At 43.7% G+C, this 25,984-nt stretch overlaps 1 protein-coding gene across 3 annotated transcripts in view; it reads left to right on the top strand.

Moving 5' to 3' along the window:
• CCDC88C (coiled-coil domain containing 88C) overlaps positions 1–25,984 on the top strand; it is a 119,822-nt gene that overhangs the window by 79,716 nt on the left and 14,122 nt on the right. For 2 of the 3 annotated variants that reach the window (XM_064151705.1, XM_064151723.1), the window contains 11 exons: positions 520–701; positions 4,864–5,001; positions 6,353–7,423; positions 11,249–11,376; positions 12,794–12,935; positions 15,160–15,348; positions 15,726–15,887; positions 16,958–17,235; positions 23,089–23,232; positions 24,754–24,940; positions 25,163–25,308. In XM_064151705.1, the coding sequence (XP_064007775.1) occupies positions 520–701; positions 4,864–5,001; positions 6,353–7,423; positions 11,249–11,376; positions 12,794–12,935; positions 15,160–15,348; positions 15,726–15,887; positions 16,958–17,235; positions 23,089–23,232; positions 24,754–24,940; positions 25,163–25,308 (2,767 nt within the window). The remainder of the gene's footprint in view (positions 1–519; positions 702–4,863; positions 5,002–6,352; positions 7,424–11,248; positions 11,377–12,793; positions 12,936–15,159; positions 15,349–15,725; positions 15,888–16,957; positions 17,236–23,088; positions 23,233–24,753; positions 24,941–25,162; positions 25,309–25,984) is intronic. The other variant, XM_064151714.1, reaches the window with a different exon arrangement.

Here is a 25,984-nt window from a genome sequence, read left to right as displayed (position 1 = left end):
ATGGATGTCCTGTGGTTAGTAGTAAAATACCTTCCTTGATCCTGCATGGAGTTTATGAGAAGATAAGCCCTGTAACTTGCCTTTGTAAAAGATTCTTATGTGACTAGTGATTAAATGCTGAAGTTTTCACTAGCTTCTGGGAGTGCATAGTTTTGCAATTTTTTAGCACTTTGCAGCGGTTTACTTCCTGCCTCAGTTCATTTCCTCTGCTGAAAGTATGACAGGATATCAAACTATGTTTTCCTCCTAACATTACACACTAACATGACTAAGTAAACTTTTAAGAGGGGTTAGGAACCTGAAGTAACTTTTAAGATAGTTATCTGTTCAGATAATTTCCTATTTATTAGAGGTCTTGTTATCTGTGGAAAGGGATTCTGTTTTTAACAGTGTTTACTTAGCAGTCAAATGATAAGGATCTGACTGCAAGTATCTTTATACAAGTGAATCTTAAGGACCTAGGATGGGAGATGTTTGTGAATTGGTTAATTCTACCTTCTCATTCTCATGTTTAAACAGCCAGAAAGTCCTTTGTGTTTGAGTTGAATGAATGTGCTTCCAGTCGCATACTGAAGCTAGAGAAGGATAATCAGAGCTTGCAGAACACAATCCAAGAGCTGAGAGATGCTTCCTTGACCTCCAGAGAGAGCAGCCTAAAGTTCGTGGAACTGGAAAAGGAAAATCAGCAACTTAGCAAAAAGGTAAAGGTAATTTGCTCACAGGAACAAACAGAGCTCTTTAGTACTTAATCACAGCTCACATGAGGCTGTGCAGCATTCCTAAACAGTGATGGTTTGCAGGGAATTCACCCATGTTACAGAGAAGAAGGTTTTTGGGCCCATGAGTTTCTTTGAGGTCTAGCATTGATGTAGTCTATTACCTTCCATTTCACTGGTTCTTACCTCCATCTTTGTAAAAAGTGACTATTCCTGTTTCATAAAAGCTGTCATTCAGTGCTTGGTTTTTTCTCCTTTTGGTAGTCACTTCTAGGTAAATAGGCCGTGGCTACGTTTAAATATTCTCTTTGGAATTTTCAGTACTGTTTCTGTGTAAGTCAAATAAATCACATAGGTGAACTCAGGTTAATTTAGCTTGAAATAAGTTGGTTTTGCTGTCCATAGTCCTGGATCAGCTCTTTTGTCCTGTCTGTTTGGCTTATTAGAATCATAGAGTCATAGAATTAACCAGGTTGGAAGAGACCTCCAAGATCATCCAGTCCAACCTAGCACCCAGCCCTAGCCAGTCAACCAGACCATGGCACTAAGTGCCTCATCCAGGCTTTCCTTGAACACCTCCAGGGACGGTGCCTCCACCACCTCCCTGGGCAGCCCATTCCAATGCCAATCACTCTCTCTGCCAACAACTTCCTCCTAACAACCAGCCTAGACCTACCCTGGCACAACTTGAGACTGTGTCCCCTTGTTCTATTGCTGGTTACCTGGGAGAAGAGGCCACCCCCCACCTGGCTACAATGTCCCTTCAGGTAGTTGTAGACAGCAATGAGGTCGCCCCTGAGCCTCCTCTTCTCCAGGCTGCACACCCCCAGCTCCCTCAGCCTCTCCTCATAGGGTTTGTGTTCCAGGCCCCTCACCAGCTTTGTTGCCCTTCTCTGGACACGTTCCAGCACCTCAACATCTCTCTTGAATTGAGGGCCCAGAACTGGACACAGCACTCAAGGTGTGGCCTGAGCAGTGCTGAGTACAGGGGCAGAATAACCTCCCTTGTCCTGCTGGCCACACTGCTCCTGATGCAGGCCAGGATGCCATTGGCTCTCTTGGCCACCTGGGCACACTGCTGCCTCATCTTCAGCCTACTATCTGTCAGTACCCCCAGGTCCCTTTCCTCCTGGCTGCTTTTCAGCCACTCAGTCCCCAGCCTGTAGTGCTGCTTGGGGTTGTTGTGGCCAAAGTGCAGAATCCTGCACTTGGCCTTGTTAGAAGTTCTCTAGTGTCTCCCGCTCTGCAGCGATCCAAGTTGTTACAATCTTTGTAACAAATATGCAGGTCATCACTTCTAAAATTTATATCCACACATATCTGTTACACTCTGTTATTGAGTGTGATTACATTTAGATAAAATGCCATTTCTGCTTGTCCTTGAGAAACAGTGTGCAGTTCACCTTCAGCTATTAGCTTCATTTTTGTCGGGCTAGTAACTTGCACCCTGGCTAAGCCAAGCACTTGCTAGTCTGATTATAAAACATTTCTGTGTCAGTCTTTCCCTCGCTTCATAACTGTGCTAAATTGTCCAGAATGTAAGGCCTAGGTCTCCTTTTCACATTACTGCCATAACCTGCACATGTCTAAAACACTGATACTGAGATTTGGTTATCTCTGGCCTGCCCTTGGGATAATTGAATGTTTTAGAAGACAAGGGGAGAAACAATCTGGATGTGAAATGCTAGTCATGAATTACCAGATTTGAACTAGAAGAGTGCCATTTTTGTCTGCCAGGGAAATCATTGAATTATCCCATTTTCTGGAGAGATTCTTTTGCCAAATCGAGAGACCATTTCTGCTTCTTGGCTTTCTTCTGTGAACAAGGAGAATTGCAACGGTTTAGTTCATTGTACTTCTCTTTCCACACTCCCATGTGACCTGTTGTTGTATGAGTAATTTGATCCAGCTCTAATCTGCATGCTTAAAATTTGAGATCAAGGCTTGTAAAGCACTCAGAAGATACCTGTGGTATACAGCAGTTTAAATCACTTGAAAGCTGTGGTCAGCCTTTGGATGTGTCCCAGGCACAGTCTTGCAAGCATCTCTTGTTATGGCATCGTATTGGTGCCAGTAGTTGTGATTGCAGGATCTGTCTGATGTTTATGATTATGATGAAGACATTGACATTGTGGGGCCACATAAAAGTTAGGTTGTTAAGCAGGACAAAAAACAGTATCTAGGAGGGTCTGTGTGGTGAAAGGGTTGCACTGAATGTATCAAACCAATGAGGAAAAACTGGCAGGTAAAATATTACTATTAAAAGCAACAGAAATGTGTGAACTCTTCACCAGAGAAACTCAAAATGTAATGGGAGCTGTTGGCTGAACACCACAGGCCAATTAAATTTCTGATGGATGACACCTCCCATTCAGAGAGACTTGAGGGAAAAAAGTTAGTAGACAGTATTCTGTAGTCTGAGAGAGCCATGCCTCTCAGTGTACAGAGATCTGACATATGACACGTGAAATAATCATAATTTGAGATGGTTTGATTTACTTTAGGGTTTTTAACCTGTTTTTCTATATCCCTCACATATGTATTCCCTTAGCTAGAGGATATGTGGACGCACAGGAGGTTGTGCTAGGGGAAATGAGTACAGCGGGGTAAGTGTCTGATTTATTGCAGAATGATGAGTACAGCAGGCAGAGGAGAGAGCAACAGTTCTTGAACTGTTAAAGACAAATGTGTGAAGTCAGAGGTCAAGAGATAAAGCAATGTTTTTCTCAGGCATTGTGTGCCTGTGGAGTTTTTGTCGCTTTCCTGAGATAGCCATAATGAAGTCTTGCCTCCATAAAATCCTCTGACTGCAGTCAGATTTCATCCACTGTCTGAGATGTTCAAAAGGTGTTTGAATATGCTTGTCAGTCCACTGATTTAGTACTTGGAAAGGACCAGAGCTGGATTATTCATGTAGTACAGGAGGAGATGATACGAAGCAAAAGTCATGTACATCTTTTTTTCCTTTCTTGCAAAGTTTTAAGAGGAACCGGTGGTAGAAAAACTTCCTTCAAGGCACACTCAAGTAGTAGCAGTCCTAGTACATGCCTTCTCTGCATTCCTCACTTCTTGGACTGAAGTAAGGTGTAACAGGAAGATTTTACTTGCCTCCGGTTTTCTGGGAGGTGCTAATGCAAACCAGCTATTGCTGAGTTACTGAGGTTATTCCAGCTTTCTCTGAGCAGCTGCTTTGAGACCAGTGAACCTTAAAGTGGTTACATTTCTAACCGTTAGGCTCTTATCTTCAATCTGGGCAGCCCCTGCTTGTTTAAACACTTCCTGTAATGAGGCACATGTTGACATAGGCAGAGCCCAGCCTCCAGCTATTTCTCACTGGTAAGAATTATTAATACCTTTTTCACTGTCATTTTCACTGCTGGCAAAGTTCATAATACCAACACCAAAGAAATGAGCTGATATTTGTGTAGAGCTGTAGGTGCTCACAGTACTTCACAAGCATGAAAAGAAATACTTAGTGACTTGGAGAACCTGGCTCTCTGAGCCTCTTGCTTCTAAATACTGAAGAGCTGCTGCTTTTTTCAGTGCTTAAAGCATTACAACTACGTGTTGAAAAGGAGAGAGTCCCAGACATTACCTATGGTAGTACTGAGGCCTTATTCACAAGTTTTTCAAATGCAATATTGTTACTTGCTGGGGAAAACCGAAGACCAACAGAGTGCAGGGAGAGGAAAGGTCAACTTGGAAATTCCTTTACTTCTCTTCTTAATTTTTTTTTTAATTGTTTCTCACTGAGTTGTCTGAACTTCCTCTGCATGAGTAACTTTCTCTGGTCGATTAAAGCCATCAGTACTCAAGAGGCTAGGAGGGGAGGCAAGTCCCTCAGAATGGTGAGCACCAGAAACTTAATCCTGTTATGCCAACAGGAGCATAACAGGACATTCAGGCAGGCAGGTGAAGCATGTCTTACCACTCTGTCTTATGTGCTATGACCTTAATAGACATGAAGGAGATTCTTGGCACTGTGAGAAAAAAAGAATAGACCATTTCCTCCTCTGAGACTGACAAGAAGGGAAGCTTCAGCCATAACCTCTGTCTTACTCCTCTCCAGTCTTCAAAACAACTTAAAAGTGCACAGTCATTGCGTCCAGCCATGGCTGATGTCTTTTGGTTTGTTCTCTCTGCACAGATTGAGAAGTTACAAAATCAAATTGAAAAAGAGAAGCAAAGCAATCAAGATCTGGAGACCTTGAGCGAGGAGCTGATAAAAGATAAAGAACAGTTACAAGTCGCCATGGAGACACTAAAAGCTGACAAAGACAGACAGGTGCAGACTTTACAAATGTAATATCAACGCGTTATGCTCAGTAGAGGTAGTTTACTGATGCTGTTCAGAGCATCTGATTCTCCCAGGGAAACGGGGCAATTTCAGAGCTCTGAAGTGCTGGTTGAAGTTGTTCAAATGGAAGTAAAAGCTAGTTTTGCTAGCTATTGCCCCTGTTACCACAGGGGGATCTTCAGGCTGTCTGTAAGGACAGAACCTCTCTCTTTGGGGGGAAAAAAAAGTGCTGGATCTTAAGCTCCTATTTTACTGCAGAAGTTTAGTCTTCTGCCAGCCCTATGTTCTGATTGTTGGTTGGTGGTGATTTTGGTGTTTGTTTTTATCCACTTAATGCTCTTAGCTCTATTTTAAAAGATGCTGAGAAAGCATTTAGGTCTTCTGAACTGCTATTTTCAATGCCCTGCAGCTTTTAATACTGTGCTGCAGTTCATATGCAATGTCTTGAACCTATCCTATTAGCAGATTCATGCAAGGGGTCATCTGTATTAATTTGAGTAGTGGAGAAAACATAGACACAGATCCTTGGAAGCTCCTCAGTGTATTTTCACCCTGTATTCAGATTTACTCCAGGTTTTGTGAGGTGAAGGTTAGGCAACAAAATATCTTATTTTTGTAGTGCTTTCATCCTGGAGAATTCTTAACAAGACTTCTACCTAGGAAACTGCACTTTACCACCACATTGCTATATTTTACTTAGAACATACACAGACTTGTGTAGCAAGATTTAGTGAATACTTTACAAGTAAGACAGGAAGTAAAACCACAGGTACCCTCAATTGGCAGAAAAGGGCAGGTTAAACTTTTCAGGTGCAAGTCTTTTTTTATTTCTGTGGCTATTATCTAGATAAGAATTAAATGCAAGTTGCTGACTAATCACAGTGGCTTCAGCTGAAGTTTGCCCTTAATGAAAGCTACAACTGTGACAATGTTTTGGAGTTTTTGATGCCTTATCAAAGATAATTGTGTCTTCAGATCCCAGAGGTAAATGTTAACCTAAACAGAAAGGTAACTCTTGTTAGGAATGATTAAGCATCTTCTCCAAGGTGTTCCCTGAATATCCCTTTTCTAGTTTTTCTGTGTACCTTGAGCTCCTCATGTGGTAGGAGGAATACAGCACTATTGTTAATTTGTTATGATCATGGGTTCCCAAAGGTGACAGTTTTTCTCATGAGCTTGGGTTGTTGTTGCTTTCAGACAGGGAAATGTATTGGGAGATTTGACGTGAATTAAATGGGTATGATTTTATTAACAATCTGACTGCTTTGGGGCTAACCTGTACCATGCTTTGTAAGGTGGCTGAGCAGTATTTCTGTTACTTTTCTTTTTGTTTGTGTAGATAAAGGACCTTAAACAGGAAAATGATCACCTTAATCAAGTGGTTTTATCCCTGAGACAAAGATCTCAAGTGAGTAGCGAGGCAAGAGTAAAGGATACTGAAAAAGAGAATAGGATGCTTCATGAAACAGTTACAGAGACCAGTAGCAAACTGAGCAAGCTGGAATTTGAGAAGAAACAATTGCAAAAGGATTTTGACCAGGTTAAAGAAAAAGTGGAAAGAGTGGAAGAAATGGAAAAAGAACTCCATCGGCTGGAGAGGGAGAATGAGCAGCTCACAAAGAAAGCAGCAGCAATGAAAATAGTGACAGAAAAAGTTGAGGTTCTTGAGCAGGAGAATGGGAATCTGGAAGTGGAAAACAGGAAGCTAAGAAAAACCCTGGACACATTGCAGAATGTTTCCATCCGGCTTGGAGACCTGGAAAGGGACAACAAGCAATTGGATGAAGAAAATATGGAGCTTAGGAGAGTAGTGGAGACCATGAGATTTACCAGCACAAAAATGGCACAAATAGAAGCTGAAAATAGGGATTTAGAGAGGGAGAAAGAAGAACTAAGAAAGAATGTGGAAACCTTAAAAGCCATGAGCAAGAAATCAGAGAGGCTGGAGCTAAGCTATCAGACTGTCAGCTCTGAAAACCAGAGACTTCAGCAAATTGTGGACAACAGCAGCAGAAAGGTCCAAGAGTTAGAGAAAGAAATACAGGGAATGGAGAGTGAAAATCAGGTCCTCCAGAGAAATCTCGAAGAGCTAAAGATTTCTGCCAAACGATTAGAGAGGTTAGAAAAGGAGAACAAAGTCCTGGAACAGGAAATGTCCCAGCTTGAGAAAGATAAAAAAATGCTGGAGAAAGAGACCAAACGGCTTTGGCAGCAAGTGGAGCTGAAAGATGCTATTTTGGATGATAGTACAGTAAAGTTGGCAGCTGCTGAGAAAGAAAACAAGACACTAGAAAAGGAAATTGCTTGGTTCAGAGATTCATCTAATAAGCTGAAAGAATTTGAAAAGGACAATAAAGATCTCATGAAGCAAGTTAAAATTGATAAAAGAACACTAGCTACATTGAGAGAGGTAAGCAAAATAATACTGCTGCTTTCAGTATGATGCTTTTTGAACTCTGACATAAAGGGAGACATCTGTCCATGACGGTTGAATACACGAGCTAGATCTTCACAGTGTTAGCAACCATCATTGGAGAGTGTTGCCTTTAAAAGTAGAACCCCTCAAAAATCACAGTATCACAGTATCATCAGGGTTGGAAGAGACCTCACAGACCATCAAGTCCAACCCTTTACCACAGAGCTCAAGGCTAGACCATGGCACCAAGTGCCACGTCCAATCCTGCCTTGAACAGCTCCAGGGATGGCAACTCCACCACCTCCCCGGGCAGCCCATTCCAGTGTCCAATGACTCTCTCAGTGAAGAACTTTCTCCTCACCTCGAGCCTAAATTTCCCCTGGTGCAGCCTGAGGCTGTGTCCTCTCGTTCTGGCGCTGGCCACCTGAGAGAAGAGAGCAACCTCCTCCTGGCCACAACCACCCTTCAGGTAGTTGTAGACAGCAATAAGGTCACCCCTGAGCCTCCTCTTCTCCAGGCTAAACAATCCCAAAATGGCAGTTTATCATTTTGTGTCCACACAAAGTCTCCAAGTGACATCCTTTTTTTTTTTTCACATAGAGTACAGTTTTAACACAGCTCCCACATGTGGTAGTTGTAAACCAAAGACTTTGATACTTTCTCTAACCCTATGATCACAAAACTGCCAATATGGGAGCTCCAGCAGGTGAGCTTAAGCCTAGAAATCAGAATGCTTCTTGAATATGTATTAATAATATTTCTGTTCTAAACCAGACTTAGCTAGGACAGAAACCATCCCACGTGACAACCCTTTCACTGGCACTCCTAGAGGCAGTCTGTGAACAGATTCAGGTTATTTCAGCTTGCTTTCATTGGTTGTCCCAACTGCTGTTGTCCATCTGGAAACAGGATTTCCTGTGAAAGAGCATTCAGAAGAAAATGGTCTATGCTGAGGTAGCTTAGTAAAATAAATATGTTTAGCAAGACTAATACAGTGAGCAATCACTTGAAAATTTAAAGTTAGTTTCATTTTTGAAGCACTAGTGTAATTTTGAGAAGAAAAAACAAAGTTTATCAGAAACACTTGTAACAATTTCAAGTTGTGTTTCTACCCAGCTGTTTAAAAACAAATAGTAGCATCTCTGAGAAGATTCCTTTTTAGTCTTTCCTGTCTCAGACTTCTGCAAATTTCCACTAGTGCAGACCCATACAGAAGTGAGTCTTACCCATACAGAAGTGAGTCTTTTTTTCCTTAATTACTTTCTTACAGTTTCTAGGGACCTAGGCAGGCTGGATGGGTGGGCAGAGGCCAATGGGATGAGATTTAACAAGGCCAAGTGCAGGGTTCTGCACTTTGGCCACAACAACCCCAAGCAGCACTACAGGCTGGGGACAGAGTGGCAGAGAGCAGACAGGAAGAAAGGGACCTGGGGGGTACTGGTAGATAGTAGCTGAAGCAGTGTGTCCAGGTGGCCAAGATTGCCAATGGCATCCTGGCCTGGAGCAGGAGCAGTGTGGCCAGCAGGACAAGGGAGGTTATTCTGCCCCTGTACTCAGCACTGGTCAGGCCATACCTTGAGTACGGTGTCCAGTTCTGGGCCCATCAATTCAAGAGAGATGTTGAGGTGCTGGAAGGTGTCCAGAGAAGGGCAACAAAGCTGGTGAGGGGCCTGGAGCACAAACTCTATGAGGAGAGGCTGAGGGAACTGGGGCTGTTTAGCCTGGAGAAGAGGAGGCTCAGGGCAGAGCTCATTGCTGTCTACAACTACCTGAAGGGAGGTTGTAGCCAGGTGGGATTGGTCTTTTCTCCCAGACAACCAGCAACAGAACAAGGGGACACAGTCTCAAGTTGTGCCAGGGGAATTATAGGCTGGATGTTAGGAGGAAGTTGTTGCCAGAGTGATTGGCATTGGAATGCACTGCCCAAGAAGGTGTTCAAGAAAAGCCTGGCTGAGGCACTTAGTGCCATGGTCTGGTTGATTGTCTAGGGCTGGGTGCTAGGTTGGACTGGATGATCTTGGAGGTCTCTTCCAACCTGGTTGATTCTGTGATTCTAGAGAAATTCACGGACGTTGAAGACCTCCATGAAGACTGTGGTGTGGCATTAACTTAACTTTACCTTTTTTTTCCCCCTTGCCATATGTGGCTACTATTTTGTGTCTCAGAGGACGATTGAATAGCTACAGTTTATCTTTAACAAAGCCTTTTCAAAAAGAAAGGTTCCTCTTGCTTCTGTTTGATATCCAGGCTAATCTTTTGTTTAAATTACTCAGAAATGTTTGCTAACTTTGTTGTTTCGTCTCCATGCCTCGTTTAACAAAACTTCAATACAGAAACATCAGCAAAGCAGTTTTCAATGGCACATTTGCATTTCAGAGAATTTGGAATGGTAGGAATCTTGGAATTTGGCTATGCACCAAAAAAAGATTTGTCCTTTTTCAGCATGCAGGCTTGCATTATGTCTTCTCAGGTTATTTCCTCACAGACCACTTTACTGGCTTAACAGCAAAGCATTGTCCCCATATACCTTCTAGTAGTGCTCCATCAAATCATAGAATCATAGAATCAACCAGGTTGGAAGAGACCTCCAAGATCATCCAGTCCAACCTAGCACCCAGCCCTAGCCAGTCAACCAGATCATGGCACCGAGTGCCTCATTCAGTCTTTTCTTGAAGACCTCAAGGGACGGTGCCTCCACCATCTCCCTGGGCAGCCCATTCCAATGCCAATCACTCTCTCTGGGAAGACCTTCCTCCTAACATCCAGCCTATACCTACCAGACCTACCCCGGCACAACTTGAGACTGTGTCCCCTTGTTCTATTGCTGATAGTCTGGGAGAAGAGGTCACCCCCCACCTGGCTACAGCCTCCCTTCAGGTAGTTGTAGGCAGCAATGAGGTCCCCCCTGAGCCTCCTCTTCTGCAGGCTGCACACCCCCAGCTCCCTCAGCCTCTCCTCATAGGGTTTGTGTTTCAGGCCCCTCACCAGCTTTGTTGCCCTTCTCTGGACACGTTCCAGCACCTCAACATCTCTCTTGAATTGAGGGGCCCAGAACTGGACACCGTACTCAAGGTGTGGCCTGAGCAGTGCTGAGTACAGGGGAAGAATAAGCTCCCTAAATCTCCTCGTAGGATTTCCTTTTCTGGTTCTCTTTAAGTTTCTTCCATGGAAACCTGAATGAGAAAGCAGAGCAGGTCAGTAAGTACCCAAGTCAGGTCTCCAGTCTCTGGAGCTGTCCTGTCTCTTGCAGGACAGTGCCATTTATGCATTTTACCTTTGCAGTAATCTGCCATCTGTCAAAACTCAGAGTAGGTTGTGAAAATGCACTCTCACAGAGTTTCTTGGTAATAACATCGTGACCATACTGCCTGGGAAAACTTGAACGCTCCTTCTGTGTGTGTGCCAGTGTCAGCTGGGCTTTGCAGCAGGGCTCTTTGTCCTCGCCTAGAGGTGGGAGCTCCCTCTGCTGGTGTCTCCTGACTCGCATGCATCCTTTTCGTGGCAGAAGGGCAGGGTGTCTCCTGGCCCCCACTCATTCCCTCTTTTGGCAGATGGGCAGGATGCCAGCGTTGGCAAAAGTAATTCAGTACAGTGAGAGCGTCAAAGGCCAAAAGAAGCATTCGTCAGATTTATTTCAGGTGAACTATAAATAAAGCAATCAATTTAATTCTGCATTCAGTTGTCACTGATGAAGAATTTTAGTTGACCTTCTTGGAGCTGGGATTTTAGCCAATGGCTTTAAAAAAGTATCTTCAGTACTGGACGATTATCACAAGGCTTTTTTTTACACAGCAGCTAATCATGTAAGTGTTGTTGCAGGATTTGGTCCTGGAAAAACTGAAGAGTCAACAGTTGTCCAGTGAGCTGGACAAATTGAACCAGGAACTGGAGAAGATAGGGTTGAACAAAGAACTGCTGCTACAGGATGACAATGGCAATGATGACATGTAAGGAAACTGAGCTTCTCTTTGTCATTCTTTTGACTCTGCAGGCTCTTCCTTAACCTAATTCAAGTCTCAAGGCCTTTGCCTTTAGTTTTGGTTCTCATCTGTCTCACTGCAATTATGTTTACCAGTTTTAGACATAAAGCATGCCCTTCTGTAGCAAAGTTGGTATTATGCTGCAAGTTTTGCAAAACTTTTCTTGGATGGAAGGATGAAATGCCATTTTTCTCTCTTGTGCTAGCCAGTGTTTCCACAGTCCCCTCTCCACCCCCCAGAAGAGTAGCTGGGTAGCAGTGTGTATTCCTGTGCTAGTTTGAAGCTAGCTAGAATGTTTTGGTGACAAGAACTAGATCATAGGCTGTGAAAGGACAACAGTGGTGATGTCTGCTCCCCTCAGAGTCTTGCTGAAGAAGAAATGAAAACATTAGATAACACTCTGGCCATTTTTGTCTCACTCTCTGCCTTGGGCTGCTGACTGAGCAACATCTCCCTAACCTCACCTTCCATTTGGCCTAACCCACTTTGCTTTATAACCTCTTGGCTGAACCTCTATTCTTCCTTAGGACTGGGGTAAGGTTGAGAGGGGCAGGGGGAAGGTGCAGGGGTGGTTGAGAGCCCCTCCTGGGGACTCAGGTTTCTGGGAGGGGAGTTGTGTTTCTGTATTACTTTTTACCTTGTCTTTTTCTGTCTATAACTGTATAGACTGTAAATATCTGCTTGTATATTGTGCTGCTGTAAATAAATAGCTTCATTCATATTCCCAGAGCTGGCTGAGACTAGTCTGGGTATTTCTAAAGTGTGGGGGGGGGGGACAGGGAATACCCAAACCATCACAATTCCTCATTACATTCTCCTTATAAGTAAGAATGGTGTCTATTAGTGTCTGTCATTACTTCATGTTAATATAAGCATAGATGTTGCCAAGTAATTTCCAACTGCAAAAAATGAGTCTGCAAGGACTGTGGTAACAAATAAGAAACAACCCAACAACCCACATATATATAGGCCTCCTAGTAAGGCTTAATTAGAGAAACATACTCATCTCATAGGAGCCTTTGGAATCCACTGTGAATCTTTCTTTTGTCAAGAATGTACAAAAGAATCATGAAAAGAAATTTATGTAGTGTAATAAGGGGAAAAAGAGGAATGCTGATTTAAGTTATGTAGCTCTTAGCTGTTTCTGTAGAGCCATGCTGGTGTTGCCTCTAAAACTGATTGGATTTTCCAAAAGCAAGGTCCCCAGCCATAATATGCCACCAGTGATCTGTGGTGGTAGAGCAAATCATTCCCCTGAAGAAGCAAACACATATAATGTAGCATATGGTGACATTTTGAATAGGTGAAGGTGAAGTCTTCTGTGTAGATGATGGTTCATATCCTAGTGGCAGACACTGGAAAGCTGCATTCTCATGTATTTCAGAAAATACAAAATTCTGGAGAGCAAAACTGAATCAACACTGAAAACAACACTAGCTGTGAAAGAGGAAAAGATTGCAATGCTGGAAGCTCAAGTAAAAGACTCCCTGAATTTGAACCAGCAGTTACAGAATGATCTAAATATGGTAAGAAGTTAACTGAGTTTTAATTGTTCACAATGTGGGTCTGCACTTTGGGTTTTCTTACTCAGCAAGAGCAAGTTATTTCTGCTTCTTGCCCAAGCCCTCCAAACATACACTTCCTAATGTTTGCTGTGGGCTTGTCACTTGTTTGTTTTTAGTAGGCTGTTTTCTTTTGTTCATTTCTACATAAGGACATCAATTTCAGGGCTGGGGACACAGCAGGAGCTTTTGTATATCCACACCTGAGGGATATATGTATATCGCACCTGAGGGATGGCAAAGGGCTCAGGTCCATCCAGCATGGGTTTAGGAAGGGCAGATCCTGCCTTTCTAACCTGATCGCCTTCTATGATCAGGTGACCCACTTGGTGGATGTGGGGAGGCCTGTGGATGTGGTCTATCTGGACTTCAGCAAGGCCTTTGACACTGTCCCCCACAGCAAACTGCTGGCTAAGCTGTCAGCCCATGGCTTGGATGGCAACACTCTGTGCTGGGTTAGGAACTGGCTGGAGGGCCGGACCCAGAGAGTGGTGGTGAATGGTGCCACATGCAGCTGGCGGCCAGTCACTAGTGGTGTCCCTCAGGGATCAGTGCTGGGCCCCATCCTCTTTAACATCTCCATAGATGATCTGGATGAGGGCTTGGAGTCAGTCATCAGCAAGTTTGCAGATGACACTAAGCTGGGGGCAGATGTGACTGGGTTGGAGGGCAGAAGGGCTCTGCAGCGGGACCTTGACCGCCTGGACAGATGGGCAGAGTCCAATGGGATGGGGTTCAATAGCTCCAAGTGCAGGGTGCTGCACTTTGGCTACAACAACCCCATGCAGAGTTACAGGCTGGGGTCGGAGTGGCTGAGAGCAGCCAGACAGAGAGGGATCTGGAGGTGCTGATTGATACCTGCCTGAACATGAGCCAGCAGTGTGCCCAGGTGGCCAAGAGAGCCAGTGGCATCCTGGCCTGCCTCAGGAATGGTGTGGCCATCAGGAGCAGGGAGGTCATTCTGCCCCTGTACTCTGCACTGGTTAGACCACACCTTGAGTACGGTGTTCAGTTCTGGGCCCCCCAGTTTAGGAGGGACACTGAGATGCTTGAGCGTGTCCAGAGAAGGTCGACGAGGCTGGAGAGAGGCCTTGAGCACAGCCCTACGAGGAGAGGCTGAGGGAGCTGGGATTGTTTAGCCTGGAGAAGAGGAGGCTCAGGGGTGACCTTATTGCTGTCTACAACTACCTGAGGGGTGGTTGTGGCCAGGAGGAGGTTGCTCTCTTCTCTCAGGTGGCCAGCACCAGAACAAGAGGACACAGCCTCAGGCTGTGCCAGGGGAAATTTAGGCTGGAGGTGAGGAGAAAGTTCTTCACTGAGAGAGTCATTGGACACTGGAATGGGCTGCCCAGGGAGGTGGTGGAGTCGCCGTCCCTGGAGCTGTTCAAGGCAGGATTGGACGTGGAACTTGGTGTCATGGTCTAGCCTTGAGCTCTGTGGTAAAGGGTTGGACTTGATGATCTGTGAGGTCTCTTCCAATCCTAATAATACTGTGATACTGTGATACTATTGGCACATTTTAGTTTTCCAAGATTTGTTCATTATCACAGTCTTCGTTTTCTGCCTCAGCATAGGCAGAGGAAGACGGCAGTTGAAATGTCTCACCTAAGAATAGCCTGTTAGCTAAGCGACAGAGAGCTTGAGTTAAAGGGCACCTGACTGGAGGCCAAGAGACCTGGATTCCTGTCTCAGCTTCCCATCAGTGAAGTGAGGATAATGCTTGTTGAATCCCTTGGAAAGTTATATGTAATTAATGCTTGTTTACATTGAGTTAGTCCAAGCATCTTGTCCTGCAAATTACTTTCAAAACTACATTTTGAGGACTTAGATGAGTAAGAAGTATGCAGAATTATAATGATAGAGATATTAATGGTGGCAGATTTTACATCCCCCTGGAATCACTAGAATGAATGGTAAGCTTTTATCACAGATAGGCAGCAGAAGTATTCCTCCTTGTATTTGCTTTGAATTCTGCATTCTCACATGTTCATAAAACACTTAGTTAATGTTTACAATGGCACTTAGCTAATGTTTGCAATGATGTGTTGGTGAGGTAAGAGACAGACTAATGGACAGTACCTGCAGGGGTGAAGGACAGTGTAGCAAAGAAACTTCATATCCCATCATTATAAATATAAGATTCCATTGTTAAGTCAGTCTTGAAGATTGTTGTTTTTTGACTTTGCAGGTAAAGAAGGACTTTGATGCACTTAAGCAGAGGCAGCAGGATGAGCAGTATGCTCAGAAGTCACTTGGGTGTTCTGCAGAGAAACTTATTCCCACCCACCAAATGAATGAGAAGTCAGAGTCAGGGCATCGAGAAGCTACCATGGAGCTGCTGAAACTGAAAGACAGGGCAATTGAATTGGAAAGGAATGTAAGGTTTCTTCTTTTTCCTCGTGTATCTTAGACTTCCCTTGCAATCATAAGTCTGTTTTTGGGAACTTGATTTTTGAGCTTATAGGAATCTGGTGGGTTTTCTCGGGGACATAAGTCTACCAAATTCCTCCAGTCTCTCTTAGTCTGCATAGGAACATAATGATATAAGTGTCTTTTGTGTTACCACATTACTGGGACTAATCCTGTGTATAGCATCTGTCTTATCTCCATTTAATGCTGGGCAGAGTTCACTTTTTGCACATTTGTTGCAAAATGCTCAGCACTAATTTGTTTTCATCTTCAACAGGACTCCAAATGATCAGGATAGCTGTTTAATTTCTTCCTGTCACCTTTTCAATGCCATTTCTCTTTCAGAATGCAGCCTTGAATACTGAGAAGCACCTGCTTAAAGAACAGCTGAAGCATTTGGAAACACAAAATGTCTCCTTCAACAGTCAAATCCTGACACTGCAGAAGCAAAATGTCTTTCTTCAGGAGCACAACACTGCCCTGCAGACACAGACAGCCAAACTCCAGGTCAGGACAACCTTACACCTCTGTGGCAGAAGGCTGAATTTGACTATAATAGTGTAGAGAAGATCACAGCTAATAGAAAATGTTTGTACTGGTATGCCAAAAGAGTGATGTGAAGATGAGACCCATAAGGTGGAGCTTTAGTTTGAGGTCTGAATTTCCCCAAACTAGGAGGGAAGTTAGCTCTGTAATGTCTAGTAGCTATCTTTATTATGAAGGTTGTTATTTAGAGAGAATATTTTTAAATCAGTCCAGCAAAATCTAGATGTGTTATTCCAGAACTGCACTTCTGGAATAAAAAGATCTTTTATGCCTGTAAAAGCTTGGGAGAAATGGGATGAGGACACAAGTCAGCTCTCAAAAGACATTGTAGCACAGTTCCAGTCACAATTTTTTTTCTTCCAGTCAAAATGTCAGAGTTGCTGGTGGAATACAGATACTGTTAAACACTGCTTTAACTTTGGAAGTACAAATTCAGCTTGATAAAGAGAACAGTTTTAAAGGACAATGCTGGGTTAGCTATTGTAGGGGTTTTTAATCTTAATATGAATTTCCCTTTTCAAGCTTTTTGTCTTGCATGGTCACAGATTGATTTTGTTTTGGGTCTTTTTTAATTGTTTCTCACCTGTAATTAAAGCATACAAGCAACATATAAAATCAAAGCAATGCCTATCTACTGAAATCAGTCTCGTTAGGAGTGCTGCCCATAATACACAGTGGTGCAGTTCATTTTGGTGGGTTTGGGTAAAAGTTTACTTACTTGTACAAAAACATGGGGGAACTTCTGGCTTTGGTACATGATTGTCTGAAGATGCAGCAGAGTTATGAGTATTCCAGCTCATCTCAGTCTACAGAATCAAAAGCTTCTGCTTTTATAACAGTGGTTTTCAGTTTGAGGTTATCCCGATGCTTTTCAGACTGGTCATAGCATGATCAGCAATGCCAGATTGTCCCTATATATCTTAAGTTCACAAAGCAATGGATCAATTCTTGATTAACTCTATAAAGGTACAGGCTGCTGCTGCATGTTCATTGTAAATAAATAGTGCTTGGTTTTATTTGAGAAACTTTAGGTAGAAAATTCAACCCTCAGCTCCCAGAGCGCTTCACTGATGGCCCAGAATACTTTACTCCAAAATCAGCAGACAGCCAAGGAGAATGAGAATGAAAACCTACTGAAACAGAAGGAGCAACTGAAAGCTGAGTATGAATCATTGCTTCAGGACCATGAGCACCTTGTTTCACTGCATGAACGACAGTCTGCAGAATATGAAATGCTAATAAATCAGCACAGCTGCCTGAAAACATTACACAAAAACCTGGACCTGGAGCACAAAGGTCTGGGTGAGAGGTATGTTCACTGCTCGTGGTAGAGTGTGGCTGGAATGTGCCCATGTTACAGTGTTAGCCTTAAATGTTGGTCTCCAGTCCAGTTGGTAATGGAAACTACTAAGCTGTTCTTCTGAAAAAGTGTTATCTCCTCCTTGCTGCAGTTAGGTGAAAATATTTGCAAAGCCACAGATTTTAGACTTCTAAAGGTGGCTGACCACAAATGGCTGGCGATATTTAGCCAACACGAGCTTGAGTTCCTTTTCAGAACTAGCTTCAATGCCCTTGTGGCATTTAAGGATATGTGCCTTAATAGCATGCAGCTTTAAAAAGATTCTCTCAACTCTACTGAGTACCTTTTCTAGCCATACAGTAGGGTCTGCAGTTCACCTAGCTAATTGCTAGGTGTGAGTAAGCCTGTGTTTTTGGAAATTCAAGTAATTGAGGATTGTGTGTGGCATCAGTAAGTTTGCAGATGACACCAAGCTAGGAGCAGGTGTTGATCTGTTGGAAGGTAGGAGAGCCCTGCAGAGGAACCTGGCCAGGCTGGATGGGTGGGCAGAGGCCAATGGGATGAGATTTAACAAGGCCAAGTGCAGGGTTTTGCACTTTGGCCACAACAACCCCAAGCAACAGGGTTGTTACAGGCTGGGGACTGAGTGGCTGGAGAGCAACCAGGAGGAAAGGGACCTGGGGGTGCTGGTAGTTAGTAGGCTGAAGATGAGGCAGCATTGTGCCCAGGTGGCCAAGAGAGCCAATGGCATCCTGGCCTGCATCAGGAACAGTGTGGCCAGCAGGACAAGGGAGGTTATTCTGCCCCTGTACTCAGCACTGATCAGGCCACACCTTGAGTGCTGTGTCCAGTTCTGGGCCCCTCGATTCAAGAGAGATGTTGAGGTGCTGGAAGGTGTCCAGAGAAGGGCAACAAAGCTGGTGAGGGGCCTGGAACACAAACCCTACGAGGAGAGATTGAGGGAGCTGGGGGTGTGCAGCCTGCAGAAGAGGAGGCTCAATGGTGACCTCGTTGCTGTCTAGAACTACCTGAAGGGAGGTTCTAGCCAGGTGGGGTTGGTCTCTTCTGCCAGGCAACCAGAAATAGAACAAGGGTACACAGTCTCAAGCTGTGCCAGGGAAAGTATAGGCTGGATGTTAGGAGGAAGTTGTTGGCAGAGAGAGAGATTGGCATTGGAATGGACTGCCCAGGGAGGTGGTGGAGGCACCGTCCCTGGAGGTGTTCAAGAAAAGCCTGGATGAGGCACTTGGTGCCATGGTCTGGTTGACTGGCTAGGGCTGGGTGCTAGGTTGGACTGGATGATCTTGGAGGTCTCTTCCAACCTTGTTGATTCTATGATTCTATGATCAACCTAGCGACAAAGGAGGCTCTCAGAGGGGAGCCATATTGAGAGAACTACGCATTTTGTTCTAGTTCTCACAGTTGAAGACTTTTGCTTCAGGCCCTTACACTGGCTTCACAATTCAGTTGAATCTGTTCATTGTTTAGTCTCCAGTCACTGCCATTTTCTAACAGTTGTGCATGGATCAAATATGTAGTGTACTACTATGAAAATGCTGCTCTGCTTACCCCTCAAAACTTTTCACATACAGCTGAGTGATTTTCTTCCCAATACCTGTATTTAGGTTCAGTTTCTGGGTAACGCCTTCAGCTGGGTTCAGATCAACTCAACTGGTGATTTTTGAGGGTGGACTGAAAACTAGTGTCCAACTCATTTTTCTCCAAAGACTGAGTAGTTGGCAGTGCAATATGCAGTAGATTTTGATAAAGTAGAGACATAAGCCCATTGTGGTTAAAATAACTCACCAGGGCTGTGACAAGACAGCTGGTGAGCTGTCAACTAAATGCGCTGGAAGTGATTACACAGACACTGCTCCTGCTTACCAAGTCCCTCTCAGACCGATTAAGGGTTCCCATTGATTCAGGCTTTAGTTGAGATTTTCACACTGTGGTGTATTGAGGCAGCTTGCTGAATTCTTTCTTTTCTTGATGAGTAGCAGTTAGTAAACAATTCTAGCCTAAAGAAAAAGTGATTTTTATCACTGGAGACAGTCTATTTTTGGAAATGCTCAGATCACCATTGTAACCATTTGCAATTTGGGCTGCCTGTTACTGAGATGTGACTGCTAGTGAGAGATGTTGCAGGGGAACAGGTGGTGGCCTTTTCTATCCTCAAAGCAGGTTGATTTGGCAGTTTTAGAAGTGCGGTGTCATCCTCAGCAGATCAATCTCAAAAGATATTTATTAAGGTGGCTTGTCCAAGACAGCCTGTGTCTCCCTTTGACTGTCAAAAAAAGAGAGACAAACCACTTTGTGTGTCTGTACATGTGTTTTGTTTTCCCTCCAACATGTGCAATGTGAGGCTCAGCTGGCTGAGGGAGCAGAGGGAAGAAAGCTAGAAAAACAGTTGAAAGGAAACTGTTTTCTTATGTCTCTCTGAGATGCTTGAGTGCTAAAATGAAATACCTCACTTTCAACTTCAGATGGAATGTACCACCTGCTAAATTTTCCCAGAGCAGCTCAGTGCAGCCAAGAAGTTTGCTTGTGCAGTGTCTAAGAGACAGGTTTTGCTTGTCCCAGCTCCAAGGTAATTTTTTCTCAGTTGATGACAACACTGTAATTAATCACAGTTCTGCTGCTTAAGGCAGAATTGCAATCCTGCACAAACCTATGACTGCAGGTCATATAGAAAAAGTTACAGCAGCTTTCAGTTGGGTTATGGACTCCTGTCACCATGTACAGCCAAGGTGCCCATGATTTATGTAATTCACTCTGATGCATTGTAACCACAGAATATTTTCTGTGCCTGAGCAAACTTTGCTGCACCTCCCTTGGCTCTGTCTGAACAGTATTAGCACTGCAGTGGGGATTTAATAATGGGTTGTGTGTAACTGGTCCCAGCCCAGCAAATCACAGACGTGTGTTTGATTTAGGAAAAGGAGAGTTAGTATGTTAGGATTGTTTACTATTAATTGCAGTTTCTTGACTTTGCAGTGTTTGAATGGCTGCTCTCAAAGAACACTGAAAAATGCTGGACTCTTGCTCCATTTTTAATCCTTTTGCATATTGCTGAGGGGAGGTAATGACTTACTAGCTACAACTGATGAGCAGATCCTGTGGCTTAGTCTGGAGAAATCTAATCCTCCAGATCTTGCTGGAAAAACAGAATTCCTGCTGTGGAGGCTTACATATTGCAGGGACTTCTATTATTATGTTACCAGTGCTGGCTGGTAATTATTTTCCTGGGTTCCTTTTGCCACATGCTTTTTAGCAAAGCCAGAAGGAGTAAAGAGAAATGCAATAGTTCAGTCCCAGAAATCGATTGCATCAGATCCAAAACAGATTTTATTTGCATGTGTAGGGTTGGTTTTTTTTTTAAACCTATTTGTCCAAGTGCCTGATGCTTAAAGAAGTAAAGTGAACCTGAGTATTGAACAGTTTACAGGATGGGCAACCTGGTTGCACCAGTCCTGCTGAAGTGGTAGACTTTGCGATGAATCAGAACTGCAGGGGAATTATGCCTGGGATTTCCTTAGGGCCCCAGAGATGGCAGAGTCATGTGTGGTTTTGTAGCCTTTTCTTTCTTACCTTTCACCTAATACTAAGGGGAGCAGTTGTGATCTCCCTCAGGGGTTCTCCTGCTCAAAGCTGGGCTAAGCTGGTAAAACCAGACCAGTATACTTGCTTCCCTCTAAGCAGCCCTCTTTAAAAATAGAAGGCTTGGATAAAAATGAGCACAGTAGCCCTATCGTACAGTAATGGCAAAAGAATTCACAAGGCAGTTTCTGCAGAGCAGCCATGGTAATCTGCCAAGGCACTGGCTGTGGAGCTTGTCTTCTCAGGTTCTGGATTGCCTTGCAGTTTGTTTGTCTTAAATGCTTCTTGGAGATGGATGTGAAGACTTCCTTTGCTTTCAGGTTCTTCCGTTGTTCTGTAGAGGGCAACTAACTAAGTTTAACTCCCAGTGCTGTTATTGGGAATACATAGCAAAAAGCAGCTTTTGTCTGGGAGACAGGTACTTGCCTGTGTGACGCTCCAGTGGCCTGGAATTGGGGACAGACTGTAATTTGACTGCATAATGAAAGGAGTAGCTGCCTGAAAGGAAAACAAGTTGGCAGGAGTCAGTGTGTTTGCTGCTGTCCACTGCTTTTGTGTGTCTGAAGTTTTTGTGACTGCAGAGTAAGCGTGCTCTGCATTCATCTCCACAGAGGTGAGAGTCGCAGATTGGTGATAATTGTTCTCTCTAGCTTTTTCAGGCAATGCTGCATCTTCCACCTTGTTGTTGTTTATTATTTAGAAGGACATTTCTCTGTAACTGGCACAGGTCCATCTGTCAGGTTGTTTTGGGGCAATAGCCTTTTGTCACAGTCACAGAAAAACGTGACGATGACTTAACATTCACTACAGAGGGTCCCCAGTGGCTTCTGCTGGTGTGTGTGTATGACCATGGACCTTGACAGAGGCCACGAGAGGAGAAAAAAACACCAAAAAATCTTCAGAGAACGAACTCTGCACTGGTTAGACCACACCTTGAGTACTGTGTTCAGTTCTGGGCCCCCCAGTTTAGAAGGGACGTTATGATGCTTGAGCGTGTCCAGAGAAGGGCGACAAGGCTGGTGAGGGGCCTTGAGCACAAGCCCTGTGGGGAGAGGCTGAGGGAGCTGGGATTGTTTAGCCTGGAGAAGAGGAGGCTCAGGGGTGACCTTATTGCTGTCTACAACTACCTGAGGGGAGGTTGTAGCCAGGAGGAGGTTGCTCTCTTCTCTCAGGTGGCCAGCACCAGAACGAGAGGACACAGCCTCAGGCTGCACCAGGGGAGATTTAGGCTTGAGGTGAGGAGAAAGTTCTTCACTGAGAGAGTCATTGGACACTGGAATGGGCTGCCCAGGGAGGTGGTGGAGTCACCGTCCCTGGGGCAGTTCAAGGCAAGGTTGGACGTGGCACTTGGTGCCATGGTCTGGCCTTGAGCTCTGTGGTAAAGGGTTGGACTTGATGATCTATGAGGTCTCTTCCAACCCTGATGATAGTGTGATACTGTGACATCCTCTTTGACCAAGTAGTCTCAAGCTACCTTGTTCTTTGCAGCAGTTTCCAAATGCAGATGGTGTAGCAGCTCAAGAAGGCTGAGCCTGCCTAATCAATGCCTGTGCCAAGTATCAGCAGAGGTGTCCCACACCTCTGCTATATTAGCGTTCCAGAGATGGAAATTAAAGACATACTCGATGGCTTCTTCCCTCTGTCTCTGCTTGTCTTCTCACACTGAATGATTTATGCACAAATTAGATAAACCAAGTGACAGTGGAAGCCTGGGTGTGAGCACTGATCTTGCTTTTGAGTTTCTCACTAGTGAACAAGTAGAGCCATTCAAGCAGGTGGATCAGCCCCTGCTTAAAGGTGTTTTGCTGTCAGCTCACTTGTACCACTCTCATCATCTCTCTGGAATATGCAGGAGATTATTAATTATTAAGGATGCTATGACCTACACATTTAACCTAAAATGCATTGGGTGGTTACCTAATAAACTGTTGCTCACTGCATTGCATTCTCTTCTTTTTTTAGCTCCATATGATCAGAATCTGGAATTGAAATAAGGTTCTGGCAAGTGCAGCTCAGCCCAGTTGACTTAAAAGAATGATTTGCCTTTTTAGGATGAAATAAAAAAGCTTCCCTGGTGATTTAACTGAATTTCCACAGCTTAGTGTGGAATTCTTCAGTACTGATAGAGGTTTAACTACAAAAATGAATATGTAACTAAGTGGGCAGGGAAAAAAATCTATTCTGGTTGGTGTGGTGTTGCTTATTAAAAATCTTAAACTAGAGGAAGAAAAAGGCTTAAATGAAAGCAATGAAATCTTTCTGCAGATACAACAGTTTAATGAAACACAAGGCAGAGCTGGAAGAGTTGGAAGAAGTTTTAAAAACTGAGAGGGAGGTTCTGCAGCAAGAGAGGAGATCCAATGCAATAACCACTGGGGAAAATCAGAAGCTGAGGGAGGAACTGGACAGGTATGGCTCTCGACAAATTCTTGTGTGTAACAAAAAAGTCAATTATGCAAAACACAGTTGTTTAGCTGTGTTATGTTAACTGTAGTTCAGAATACCTTCCTTAATGTATCTGTTAATTTGATCATTTTAATGCTTATTAACATTATTGGCTTAATGGACTCTGTCAACAAATACTGTTACTTGGTGCTTCAAACATGGTCTGATCCTGGGACTTTTGCTTATTCAAAATGAGCTTCCACATGTGGTTCAGTTCGTAAGTGTTTCTGTAAGGTGTTGTTTCCATACGCATGTCTTGAAGTGGAACTACAAATACTCAACCCCTTCAGTAATATCTGGAGTCATGGGGAATGGTTCCTGCTATTAAGGAGAACTGTGTTATGTTTTTTACACAAATTTGATTTAGTTCTAGGAGTTACCATTGCTGGTTATTTTCTGCTGCCCAGAGAAAGCTGCCGTTTGTTAATACTTGAAAGAGGCTTGATTCTTGTTACCAGAAGTGAGCTTAGTGGTTTATATGATCATAGGGTAACTGTTACCTCATGTCAAAACCCCTTTTGTGCACTATCATGTGAACTTTACAAAATGCAGCAGTGTGACCCTCCTCTCCAGCCCATATCCCTGCCAAGGAGCTCTTCATCATAACCAGTATGCCAGAGTGTCATCTTACAATATTGCAATGTTTCACAGGACACTTTAGTGCTTATGTTTCTTGCATCAGGGAAGCAATTCTGTCAGGGTTCTTTGTTTTTCCAAATAGGGCTGCCAAATACTCTATATAAATTCTGCATCAGGAATTTGTGGTGTATGTCTTACACATTGAGCAAATAGCAAGTTGGTGATTCATCTATTTTCATTTCTTTTTTAGAATTAAAGTATTTCATAATGCTGTTACTATTTCCTTAATGAAATTTTATTCTATGCTTAGAATAAAAAGTTCTTTAGGACTTAGTCTTTGGAACTTAACTTTTGACTGAGCATGTCCAGAGAAGGGCGACGAGGCTGGTGAGAGGCCTTGAGCACAAGCCCTATGAGGAGAGGCTGAGGGAGCTGGGATTGTTTAGCCTGGAGAAGAGGAGGCTCAGGGGAGACCTTGTTGCTGTCTACAACTACCTGAGGGGAGGTTGTAGCCAGGAGGAGGTTGCTCTCTTCTCTCAGGTGGCCAGCACCAGAACAAGAGGACACAGCCTCAAGCTACGCCAGGGGAAATTTAGGCTGGAGGTGAGGAGAAAGTTCTTCACTGAGAGAGTCATTGGACACTGGAATGGGCTGCCCGGGGAGGTGGTGGAGTCGCTGTCCCTGGAGCTGTTCAAAGCAGGATTGGACGTGGCACTTGGTGCCATGGTCTAGCCTTGAGCTCTGTGGTAAAGGGTTGGACTTGATGATCTATGAGGTCTCTTCCAACCTTGGTGATACTGTGATACTGTGATTTAGTAACAGCTGCACACTGACGGTGCAGTCTTTAAAAGAAAAGTGTTTTCTGTGAAGCATCCTTCATAAGCCTGCTGGCTTCCTCTTGTTCAGGGTGAATTTTTTGCACAGCCAACTAAAGGCAGAGTATGAAGGCTTGCATTCGCACACTAAAGAGCTGAAAACTTCCTTGAATAACTCTCAGCTGGAGCTGAATCGTTGGCAGGCTCGCTATGATGAGCTGAAAGAACAGCATCAGTCCATGGATATCTCTCTGACCAAGCTGGATAACCACTGTGAGGTGAGTAGGTGTAGGTAGGTGTGCTGCTCCTAACATTCATTGTTTGAACTTTTTGGCACACTGTAAGTAGAAGGCCAATCTGTGTAGTCACAGAAACACCTCCATGTAGGCTGAAGTTTCTCAGTTCATATGCTGGGTTGCTGTGTGGTTTTGTTAGCTTGATCCTGTGCTCTTAAAGGAAAGCTATATGCAGAGGAGAGACTAATGTATCTTGTTTAACAGCTGCTGTCCCGACTCAAGGGGAACCTGGAAGAAGAAAACCGTCATCTCCTAAGTCAGATTCAGATGCTCAGCCAGCAGAATCAGATGTTACTGGAACAGAACATCGAGAACAAGGAGCAATACCACGAAGAACAAAAGCAGTACATGTAAGAAACTGGACATTTAAATTGTGTAACCCAAAATAGTCATCTAGACAAACATAGAATACGAATCTCTTATCAGGAGAAGGAAAGGCAGGGAAGTGATAAATCTACTTAACACCTGGTTAGAAAGAGAAGGCATAAGAGGAGATGTAATGGGTAGAAACAACAAAATTTCTTCACATCACCTTAACACAAAGGGATGCTCAGGGGACACCTGGACAAGCACACTTCTCTTCAAATAATACAGAAAAACTCCTGTGTAGAAGTTAGCTATAAAAGATGAAATGCTAAATACAGTGGTCCTTCTCAAAGGTTCCTGAGAAGTTTGGAGAACAGCTGAGTTGCAACAAAAATTTAGTCTTATGAAAGCAATTTTATATTTGGATTCCTGAAGAAAGACAAATAATCTTTAAGCATTTGTCATTTACATTGTAAGAAGTCAACATGTTTTGGTGCATCACCCATGCACAGAATGGCACACTTACGTGAGATCCTCCTTTTGTGGACTTCTAAAGAATCGTGTTCTCACTGCAGTGAAGTTTTCTTACAGGTATGAAAGAAAGAAGAAATGTTCTTAGTCCCAAGAATTTTACTCTTAAGTTCCTCAGGATGATGTGGAAGTTGTTGAGTTTTATTTCAGTACTGGGAATTATATGGTTAAAATGTTAGAAAACTGTTT

Source organism: Pogoniulus pusillus, chromosome 1, assembly GCF_015220805.1.
Source record: "Pogoniulus pusillus isolate bPogPus1 chromosome 1, bPogPus1.pri, whole genome shotgun sequence".
Lineage (NCBI taxonomy): Eukaryota > Metazoa > Chordata > Aves > Piciformes > Lybiidae > Pogoniulus > Pogoniulus pusillus.
The sequence above is the reverse complement of the archived record's forward strand: the minus strand, read 5'-3'. Positions and strand labels throughout refer to the sequence as shown.